This window comes from Miscanthus floridulus, chromosome 8, assembly GCF_019320115.1.
Source record: "Miscanthus floridulus cultivar M001 chromosome 8, ASM1932011v1, whole genome shotgun sequence".
NCBI classification, from domain to species: Eukaryota; Viridiplantae; Streptophyta; class Magnoliopsida; order Poales; family Poaceae; genus Miscanthus; species Miscanthus floridulus.
Window position 1 is genome coordinate 58,783,116 of NC_089587.1, and position 11,848 is coordinate 58,794,963.

Sequence of the window (11,848 nt, forward strand, 5' to 3'; positions counted from 1 at the left end):
AGTTGGAGCTATTTGAGGTGGGGTCCACTGTTTTCTCTCTACTTTCACCCGCACCAATGATTTGGAAAGCACATTTATTATCATTTTAACCCTTGTATCCAAACATCTCTTAGGCTAGAGTTAGTTCAGGGCTAGTCCTAAGCTAAAAATTAACTCTAACCTCTAGCTGTGCTAGAGTATTCAAACAGGACCAATGTCACCTCGTGCCAACAGGAAAAAAGAAATGGGCGAGTGCACACTGTGTCCCGACAAGTCAGTGTCAGCCGCACAGTTTCCACACGACAAGAGGCCATGAGCATCACTCTTGCCTTAGCCACAGGCAGCACACCACAGCATCTCCATCCATCCAAATGGCAGCCAGCAGCCATCCCCTTCCTCCACCTCGGCAGCCCCACACCTCCACCTGCCGCCATCCTCGCAGCCCCTCACCATGGCTGCCACGTTCTCCTCCGTGGCTGTCCCTTCCCTTCCCAAGCACGGCTCCATTATCAGAGCTCAGCAGCAGGCGCCTCCTTCCATCATCTCTGCATCAACTGTGAGTAGGGATGCGTCCGTTCTTGCTGTTTATTTCTGTGGTTTGTTTCATGTGATCGCTGATGTTCGTATGCATGGTGCAGAAGACTGCCTTCCATGGGGTGTCGCTGGTGGACAGGAGGTGGGCGGCCGGACCACCGGAGAGGCAGCGGCGGGCGGCGGAGGCTGCTGCAGGTGAACGCGAGGACCGCCGCCAAGAACATCGAGGTGGAGGTCGACAAGCCGCTTGGGTTAGCCTTGGGCCAGAAGCCCGGCGGTGGCGTCGTCATCACTGTTAGTCCTCTTCACTTGCGTTTTCATTGCTTCCTGTCCTTGTTTTTTTCTTCAGAGAAAAGGTTCCCCCCGCTTTATTGATCATAAAGCGTTCAAGACAGTTAAGTTCCAGCGAATTGGCGCGCCCGCCACAAAGCCAACAGCACCACTACTCCAATACATTTTGATTACATTGGGTCACCATCAAGTCTTCATTCGTGTGATGACTGATGAGCATCCAAACAGCCCCGTCGCAAACGCAGAGGAGCCAGCGATCCCAGTCTTGAGCAGTTCAGAGCCCCGCCCTGCCAGTCGATTCTTGGCGGTCGAGTAGCCTGGTTTTGCAATTGTTGCACAAAGCTTCCACTCTCCTCCCTAGATCCTGGCTGTACATCGGTGTCCATCTCCCCAACATCTTGACAATCATCAGTAAGATACACTTCTCTCGCCTAACCAAATTGCTCCCTGATAGCACAAAGAGTTACGAAATTTCTACAGACACCACAAAAAAGCTGAGCTAATGATATTGTACAATTCATGCTTTTTACTAGCAATAGCAACCCATCTAGCGGCCACATACTCAAAATTTACCACTTCCCTGGAATTTAGAAGTTCGGAAATAGTACTCCAGCAACATTTGGCCACACAACAATCAAAAAACAGATGACAAATAGACTCCCTCTCACTACAGAAAAGATAAGACTGGTCCAAGACCTCTCTTCTCTTGGCCAAATTATCCCTAGTATAAGTAACATGTTCTTAGTTAACAACCACAAGAAAAATCTGAATCCGAGGTGGAATATTAATTTTCCAAGCAGCATGGACAGACACCGGTATAACTCCATCTATGACTGATCACCGCATACAAAGATTGTACTGAGTATTTACCATTAGAGCTAAAGTTCCAAATTATTTGATCTTCCTCCTTCAAGATTTATTCACCCCTTCCATTATCTCACTGTCAATTGGCTACTTCCTGTCCTTGTCTCCCGGCATGATCCTGGAATGCAGATTTCAGCCACGAACTGATGTTTCATAAATATACTAGTCACCTTGCTTCACTGAATTCAAAATTCTCGCACTAGTCATGATTTGAAGCTGAAGATCCAATTGTTAATTGCTTCTATGTAAACAACATGTTCACTTCAGTATGATTCTCTGAATCTGGAGGCAAGTATTGCAAACAGTAACTATGATTGATTTGTTTCTTCGGCATGGGATTATTAGTCTGTGGAGTCTGGAGGGAATGCAGCAAGAGCTGGTCTGAAAGCCTGGCGACCAGGTCTTGTACACAAGTAGCTTCTTCGGAGATGAGCTGTGGCCTGCAGATAAGCTTGGGTTCACCAAGACAGCCATCCAAGCAAAGCCAGACTCCGTCTACTTTGTTCGTGAGCAGGTACACACTTGATCCCTTGGATTATCCTGGCTACATGGTTAGGGATTATGATTTAATATTGCTAAATTTAGTGAAATGATTATACTTCCCCCAAATCTCATCTGAGTGATCTCAGGGGTGCCGAAGTTGATGTGAAGCGCCTACCTAAGAGGCCGGCACCGCCTCGGTTTGGACGGAAGTTGACTGATGCACAAAAGGCAGGATCAGCATAACCATGGCTTTTTTGTTCTCCAACTTGAAGCCTCTGCATGTATTTTATAAACTGCAAATGTCCCCTTTTTCAGGAGAGAGCAACACACATCTGCCTTGATTGTGGATTCATATACTTCCTACCCAAGCCTTTTGAAGAACAGGTAAGCAATGCATCTCTCTCTCTAAATCAATTACAGAATTAAGTGTTTACCTTTTCTGTTTATATCTAATTAAGTACTGTATTTTAGTATTCGTCTGATGAAGTTTAACCATTTTCTGTCTGGCTGCAGCCTGATGAATATGGTTGCCCACAATGCAATGCGCCAAAGAAGCGATTTGCAAGGTACGATGCTGCCACTGGGAAGGCCATCGGCGGTGCGCTGCCGCCTATTGCAGGTGATCATAAGTTTTGTAATCGGCATCGCCGGAGTAGGGGCTCTGCTTGTGTATGGCCTGCAATAGGCTGCTCATTCTTAGAACCAATTTTTGCTGTGCACAAGAAGCTCAGCTGACTGCTGCTGTACTCCATCTCACAAAACATTCTGAGTGATATACATAAAAGGGAAAGGAAATATACAATTATTTGAGGCTAATGGCTTGTCTAATTTTCATGCACTATTGGTTATACAGTTACTCAATTTTATTACCGAAAGGCAGCACGCTTTTCAGAAATGCTTCGATTGTCAATGCTGCTCTCATCAGCATAGAGATTTTGTCACAAAAAGTTTCTACCACTCAGGTTCCAATCCAAACTTCAAAGATCAAAGATATAGGAATCATTGTCATGCACAGATTCTAGAATCATACAGAAGCATCCTTTTTTCATGACCTGTAGAAACCAATGTGCTATATTCACTGAACTTTGTGGTCAATCTGAACAAATTGTAATTTTGGCTCGTGACCGGTAACATAAGCTTTGCCAGTACCTTATCTTTTATCTATTACAATAAGACATATTGTACTGAGACCCATAACTACTCCCACTATGGGTTGACAGTTTTTGTGGTTGAAGTGATCCATGGTCCAGCTCATGATATCAGCCATCATTTTCAGCTTACCCAACCAGCTTTTAAGTCTTAATGGAGTCGATAAAAAGAATATTTTCTTCACTAAACCCTAGTTCAATTAGTTTGTGATTGTGACTTAAGCATGAGAATGACCTGACCTGCAAGTCCTTGTCTTCAGTGTCATCTTTCTCTGGGATCAGCTCATCTACCAGATCAAAGTTGGGCTCCTGCCCTACCCACACTCCAGACAGACATACATCAGCATTACACATACAAAAGCAGAAGCAGGTGGTTAAAAATTAGTTGGAACAAGATGAGCATGAATCCATATATATACCAGGAACTTGTTAGGCCTGCATTGCCATTTGCAACAAGCAGTCTTCTGTTACTAAGAACAGCAAAAAAAAGAGGAAATTATCTTCAGATACATATCTCAGTAGAACTGTAGAGGTGATCATGAGCTACTGGGGAAGCCCAGGCGGACCGCCATCGTGGGCGGCGAGCCGGGGGCCATCGCCGGTGGTGCCGCTCATCGTCGTGGTGGCACTGGGATGGGTCATCTGCCAAGAGACCCTGATGGGGTGGTACGAGACGGTGACGGAGTTGCAGGAGACGGTGACGGACAACGCCGTGCTCCTGGTCCTCGCCCTCGGCGCCGCAGCGCTACTGCTCGCCTTGGCCGTGGCCGGCAACCGGAGCGAGGTGGTGCTGGTGCCGGTGGTGCTGGTGGCGGTCATGTTCCTCATCCAGAACATCGTGCTCACCGCTCTCCTGCTGCTGGTGGTGGTCTACTTCGCCGGCATATACTACTACCGGCCGGACAGAGGGTACGGCTACGGCTACGGCTACGGGTACGGCGGTGGTTTCGGCGGCGACTGGAGCGGCGGAGGGGGCGCCGGGCTGGGGTTCTTCATGCTGCTGCTGCTGTGCCTGGTGCTGTGCGCCATGTTCTCCGACGGCGGCAGCGGCTGGTGGATCCCAGGTGTGCTGCTGGTTGCGTGCGTGCTCTGCCTCAATCTCTTCTCCGGCGGCAAAGTCTGGGGATATGGATACCCCTGAGTTCTCAGCATGCTTTTTTTTTTTCCAGGCAGTCTTGTTTCTTGCCTTGTAAGACTATCTCCGATAATCGATACCTAAATCAACGACCTATACTCAGATTTAAGTTCTATACAGTAAATAGGTCAATTATCCAAATCCTTCCTTCTCCAATAGCACGCCTCCCTTTTCTCTTAGAAGAAGGCGGCGGCGGCTCTCATCTCCCTCCACTCTCTCTCTCTCTCTCTCCCTCCGTCCACCTCTCCCGGTGGAGATGCGCCCGCCAGCAGAGGTCCCAGTGGTGGCGAGGGCTCGACAGAGATGCACCCGCGCGGCCCCCGCTGGAGATGTGCCCGCTCGGCTGTTGGTCACGTGCCCGGCGGCGAGGGCCCGCGCACGCCTGGCGGCGGCGGCCATCTTCCACACGGCTCCAGGCATCGGTGGCACACGCCCCGTGTAACACCCTAGGTGTTTGCCACCAGTTAAGCAATGGGTTTGAGCTAAAACATGGTATATTAAGTGATGATGAAGATGTCAAGGTCAAACCTATAGAAACGAGCCCCAACCTAAACTTGGATATTGCACCTTTGCTCGCCTATAGACCACTTTTCAAGATATATGCTTGGGTGGTGTGATTGGGATATCTTCATATGTCTCACATCAATACCCATCTATATTGGACACTCGAAAAGTTTCATGAAGTTTGGAATCAAAAAGTCACATGAAATGATAAGTTATATCCTTGTTGGAATGATTTTACTAAGTGCTTGAATTGCACTATTAAGTGAATGAGAACATGAGATGTCAACCAAACCTTGCAACCTTGCCAAAATGACTCTAGATGAACTCTACAACAAAAGTCATGAAAGGTTCATGTTGGGCAAATGCCAAGAAAATGCTCCAATGGATCAAAAAGGATAATTTAAGCTTCATCGTGATCCTACTTTGGTCAAAGTAGAACAGCAGGTTCTATACCAGTTTTGAGGTTGGACCTTAAATGAAAGTTGTAGTCCATATCATGTAGAACAAACTTTGTTTTTGGACTAAGAGCTAGATCAGCTTGGAAGTAAGTCAAATCAAGGTCACAAGATCGAATTTGCTGTTGTTTTCAGCACTTAGAAATATTCTAAGTCTGGAGTTTCGCTAAGCAACGACGTTGGCATTCCGCGTTCTCCGAAATTCGCTAAGCAACTTGAGTTGGTCCAAAAATAAAAGTTGAAGGTTATATTATGGAGAAGAGCATGCAAAAAGTTGCACTGAGTTTGATCCGAGTTTTGACTTCCGAAAGTGAATTTCCGTGACCGTTATCAAGGCGCTGACACTGACAGTTTGTGGCTTAATTACCCGCTGTTGAAGAGCTCTAATGACCTTGGTCTCTAAATGAAAAATGTAGAGCAGCTCGCTGGGCTTCAAACTTTGTTTTGGGCTCGAGGTCTAAATCGGCCCAGATCTGGCCCAATCCGGCGTCCACCTCGCCCACTCCTGGCGCCTGCCACCTGTTCGACGGAACGCCAACGTGGTCGCCATGCAGCAGTTCGCGCCCCACCATTGCTTGCCCTGCTGCCACGCGCCCCTGTGCCTTGCTCGACGTAGTGGAGCACCAGAGCACTCGCCGAGCTTCTCTCCCACTCGCCCTCACTCCCTCTGGCACTCTCTCGCGCTGCCTCTCCCTCTCGCTCGGAGCTGCTGCCATGGCCGCCGTGGAAGCTCCGTGGCCACCGCTCGTTCCTTCACTACAGCTCAGCGCATAGCCCGCCGCCACCACCGAACCTTCCTTGACCCTTCCTGAACCTTACCGCACCCTTTCCCAGTCTTGTCTGCCGCCGGCTGGCTCCGCCGACGGAGCAGCCATGAGCAGCGCCGCCTCAGCGCGTGGCCGGGCCGCCTTGGACCGTCTCCGGCCGGGATGTGTAGCTCGGTGGGTGCGCACGACTCCCCTGGCCATTCCACGCCACTCCACCACCGCCGACGAGCAGCCTCCGGCCGCAACAGCAAGCTCCGACGACCTCCCCTGCTCTGATTCGCGTGAGGGGCTGCGTGCAACAATTAGAAGAAAGGGGAGGGCCTAAGTGCATAACCACTGACTCATATGAATAGTGCCAGTAAGGACTGGTTTGTAATTATTTTGCAGGAACTTTGGAAATTCATAGTAAATCGTAGAAAATTCGTAAAATAGTAAATGAGGACTTTTTGGAATCCTTGTGAAATTGTCTATGCAGTGGATCTATAATATGGCATGTTTTAGTTTAAATATTTTGCGGTAAAAATAGATTTGTGCAGTAAGGTTGTAATGCTAGTTGAATTTATTATTTTTCATAACTGTAGATCTAGGGCTCCAAATGAAGTGAAATTTTTGTGGCATGCTACTCATGTGATAGTTGATATGTGGTAAAAATTTCATGAGTATTGGGTGAAGTATGAGTGAGTTATTGGTTTATCTCGCTCTCACATGAATTCTTGCTTTAGCAACTTGTTCTTTTCATAGAGGTTGCTATACATATTCAAATAGAGTAAAATTTGTACATTAGACTATTGAGAGTATATGTGAGCCACTGTAATTTTTGTAGAAGTTATTGTGCACTTTTGGTATATGTTCATTAAGTCACCTTGTTATCTAAAATAAATTAAGAAATGCATTAAAAGAATTTATTTGGTCATGGACACTAGGTTTTCTGGTGTTCTTTAGTCATGTGTGAAATGTTGGTAAAGTTGGTTTTGCCCAATTATGTATTTGCAACATAAGTTAATAATTATTTTCTTGCCGATGTGGTTTATGGACAGATCTGGAACTTAGCAAAGTTCTTCATGATAATGTGCTTTGTTGTGAAACTTGTTTATACAAAAGTTGTAGATAATTCATGTATCTAGCTTCTATTAAAATTTGGTGTCATTTGGCCAAGTAGTTTAAGAGTTACAGCTGTTTAAAGTTGGGTTTCAGAAATGGCTGCTTTCTGTCAATTGTGGACCAGTTTCTGTAAATGGATATATTTGACTTAGTTAACTTGAGAATCATGCTAATATGATTAAAGATGAATTGTAGAAAATTTCATAAGCTTTCCAGATTGTCTTGTTGCATGTCTTTTGGATTAGTACAACTCCTGTTATGAGTAAAATTAGCTGCTGCTGTTTGCAGCCTTGACTCTGTGATTGCCGTGAATAACTTGTTTGCTTAATATGAGTTGATGTGATGATTTAGATGCTAGGCTAATTAAGATAACTTGTTAGTTGCAGGTGCCAAGCCTTAACTGAAGATGAGCAATTGTATATTAGGTTGTCTAAACCTGGCAAGTTAAAGTAATTTGAATAGAACGTAAGTAAACTAATATGCAATGCTTGTTGTACTTGCTATCTCGATGTTTGGTTTGATGTGAATAGCTTGCTCTCTATAGTTAGTTGTGTGAGGTTAGTTAAATAGCTATTGGTGTCTATGTCTTGCATAATCTTGTGTTTGTCTTGAATGTTTATGTGGTGCCTCTTGTATTACCATTCTTCATATTCATACACATGCATCTTGCATCTCATTTAGGTACGCTAGATGAACCACGTGAAGGATGAGATGTTGGAGCCAAACCCGAAGACAGTGTTTAATGGATCTATCCCGAAGATGGAAGGACTAAGCGAATGCTAGGACCTGAGACGTCACCAGGACGGTGCAAGCTAACTGAACTGACTTGTGATCGGATCCCAGGCAAGCCCCGGAGCATTCTAAGTCTCCTACTTTATAAAAGCAATTCTTTCTATATATGAGTTATATATTATTGCATTAAGTTGTAGGAGTTGATTAAAACCGTTGATGCATTTAGTATTATCCTTGCTTACCTTATTACCTTATTACCCTATTAGGTCGGGATCGAATAACTGCTTAGCCTTGCTTAGACCGGTAGCGATCGGTGATATCCGGTCACCTACATTTATAGGTGGTTACTGGAAGAATTTAGCTATGAAAAGAATGATATCCTGGAATTAACCATGTGTGATGGATAATTGGAGACCGGACGGAAAAGTTGGAGGCAACCAGACAGGGTTCTGGGGTGCTGTTAGTTTCCGTCTGTGTCGATTAAGGACCGTCCGTTGTTGGGCCTCGAGTCATGTTGAACGCATGCCTTACATTTAGCTGGCCGGATAAAGTACCTTCCGACCGCGAAGCTGGGAGATTATTCGGGCCAAGTAGATTGCCCGCAGCGCACTGTGCCAGAGCAGGTGTGGTAGGACACGGGGGCGAGATGATAAGACCAAAGTGCAGTCGGTCGGCCCCTCGGGTACATGTGGTTCCTGGCAAACTCAAGATTCCTGGATAGTTGACTCGGTGATCAATATCTCACTTTAGCGGGTGAGTGAGGTTTGTGTAAGGAATAAATCACCAGCTGGTTAGGAATCGATTCGAATCGCCATCGCTCCTGGATAGTGAGCACTTGACTCGAGTTACGGCATCGTAGTAATTATTATGGAACAATGATGGTTATCTGGATGGTATGGGATATGCTAAATCTAAATTGGTAACTGGATGTTATTGGTTAATCAAGTGATTGCTATAGTACAGGTGCTTACCTAGATGGATAGGTCATAATAAAGATGATGCAAAGTACTTAAAATGGTTTCTTCATGATAGCTTATGCTTTTCGCAAACAAGTCAGCTAGCCCACTAAAGAAAGCCATGCATAATCCTTGGTGTCGCTTTATTTTGGTTTAAGACGGGTAAGTCTGGCTGAGTACATTTGAGTACTCAGGGTTTATCCCACCTTGTTGCAGGTGATGTTCTCGACCTGTTGAAGATGGTGGCTAACCGCCGGTGGGCTCGGTGATTCTATACTTACTTCTCATCTATATGCTTTTGTCGGATGATGTCACTTATGCTAGCAATATATTTGGAACTTATATTAATGTAATCATTTGAAAGCTATGTTGTTTTCACTAAGCGGTTTTGAAACCCAAACTGGTACTTTTATTTGTGAACCCATTTGTAATATTATTTCCGCTGCAACCCTGTGTATGTGATGTGTATTTGCTTAATCACGCGATCTTGGTTGTGATGTTGATTTACCGAGGTCTTTCGGGACACTCGGCGGACTACCGGGTTTATATGAGTGAAAGTATGGGTGTGTCAACGTGTTAGCGGGGACAACCATACTTGATCTTGTATAAATTGGGCGGTTCTGTCACAGCTGGTATCAGAGCGAGATTAAGCATAATACTGTCAGGTACATAGTTTTAAAAGCCAAGTTTTGGTTTTAAAAGGTCTATTTTAACTAAAACTTAGCTACAGGCAAATTTGTCAAAACTTATTTGCAAAACTATGCTAGCGACATCCTCCTTTATGCCCAGTTAAGGACTATTAGGTGGCTATCTAAGTACTAACTTTGCGGGATGTACTGTATTGCAATTTTTCTTTCGTCGTCCATACGGCGTGCTATTGTATGGATGCCATTCGCTTGAATGGTACTGTATGGATCAATTGCCTCTACGCCCAGGTAAGTGTGAGTTGTGAGAGTATGACCGTCCAACTGTCGGTCTAGGGGAGAGTTAGCTGTGGTTACTGGAATATTTACATGTTACACACATGTATATATGAAGGTGCTTAATTGTGGGTATATCTGCCGGGTAGCTATGGATACCGAAGTATATATATCTAGGGATGTGTATATGGGGGGTATCTTAGTTTACTGTTTTCATTGTGCGCTTATTTATCTCTTGTGGGGATGGGCTACAATGAATTTGCCTGCAGGTACGCTAACCACGAATGCGTAGATTGAATGTAGCTGACGACTAGCTATATATCGAGAGAGTACGTGTTATGCCACCGACATAGAACGTGATTGCCACCTTAGGCTGGCAATTTCATGAGGACGAATAGGATGAGCATGCATCATGATTGTGCTTGTGCATAAATATGCTTCCCTTCCTTTGTTCTAAGTACTAAGTAACTTGTGATCGATGTATTGCACTATCTTCCTTGTGTGGAGTTAAACAAGAATGCCTTGTTCCATGTTTCTTGAATAGGAAGTGCTTGAGAAAAGTGTGTGCTTAGTCTTGCTAGAAATAATTGTGGTTACATGCTTAACCTATAATGTCCTCTAGTTTAGCCAAGTGGTGGGTATGTATGCTTGTTATCTAATTAGTGCCATAGTTATCACCCCTTTTGTCCTCGGTAAGCATACGAGTGTTGAGGAGCGCTATCTTAGAACCACGTCCAAGTTTTGGTAATCTCATGGTTGTCGTCTCCAATTAAGTTCTCTCTTAGGAGCCTAAGCCTGTACATGTGGTTGCTAGCCTTGAACATTGCGCTACGAAGACCTTTATCCATGCCTTTGCTTGACCTTAGGCCCAAGCTTGATTCCCTTGAATGCTTGCATGTATCGTGGTTGTCCCGCTCCTGTGTGGGAGGACCTTGCTCAAAAATCCTTGTTAGATCTCATTGCTCCTTCTTCTACTGATGATCTGGTGCAACGCTAATCGCTATCTACTCTGCTTTGGAACCTTTTCCTCGTAGATCATGTCGTTGCCTTATCAACTGAATCCTTAGTCAGTGCCTTGGCTCTGTCCCTTGAATCTTGTTTATCTTGTCTCCAACCTTCCCACGTCTCGGGATGTCTATCAGTCTTGGTCTCATGTTGTTGCTCAACATGACCGGATCTTATGATAATCTTTCATCTGGTAATCACCTTGGTAGACGCGAGGCGTGCATGGAATTTAATCAAGAATCTCATACTTAGTTGTCTTTGGCAATTAAGCTATGTTCTCTTGCTACTATGTTTTGATCTTCAGATCGCCTCCTTGTTGATTCCTAACCTTGTGACTATCCTTGTTTGCTATCCCTCTTTTGCACAATGCTTGTTCTTACAATCTAATTGGTGCCACTAGAAATTTCACTTTGGTTGTCAGTTCAGTAATGGTGCCACGATTAGCGATCTATGGTGCCACGATGAAACCGAGAGCCCCTGTGGGTGCACACACAAGGCTGTGCTGCTCGGCACGCGCTGGTATCGAGGTTTCTAGTCATGATCCATTGCAGAACTGCACCGATATGTTATTCTCACTTGAGCTCTTCCTTGGTTATCTCTCCTTATCATGTCAAGAGATCTATATGTCGAACTAGATGCAATAGGACTTCCTTCTGGAGTAGTCCAACGGTTAACCTTTGAAGAACAGGTCACTAACAGGAACATAAACAGACTGCAAGAGGGTAGACAAGTGACTCTACTCGACGTGACTGTCCCTGTAATGACGTCGATCATCTAGTGAGCAACTTATGTCATTTTCATTGGATCAGAAAGGTGCACCACACTTAAGGTTGAACAAGTTATCAGTCGGATGATAAATGGACCAGGAGATTATGTACTGTAATAGGTCACCTGGTATATATGAGATTCCTGTCCAAGTTCTCAATCTTTAGGTGCATAAGGATGACGTAGACGAACCGACCTTCTTTGGTGTG

At 45.1% G+C, this 11,848-nt stretch overlaps 1 protein-coding gene and 1 pseudogene across 1 annotated transcript; both read left to right on the forward strand.

Moving 5' to 3' along the window:
- Positions 1-291: 291 nt before the first annotated feature.
- LOC136472214 (protein MET1, chloroplastic-like) lies at positions 292-2,972 on the forward strand (annotated as a pseudogene).
- An 846-nt stretch (positions 2,973-3,818) lies between these two features.
- LOC136472215 (uncharacterized) lies at positions 3,819-4,486 on the forward strand. The gene has a single exon (XM_066469947.1). The coding sequence runs from the start codon at positions 3,838-3,840 to the stop codon at positions 4,438-4,440; it is 603 nt and encodes a 200-aa protein (XP_066326044.1). The 5' UTR covers positions 3,819-3,837; the 3' UTR covers positions 4,441-4,486.
- Positions 4,487-11,848: the final 7,362 nt, after the last annotated feature.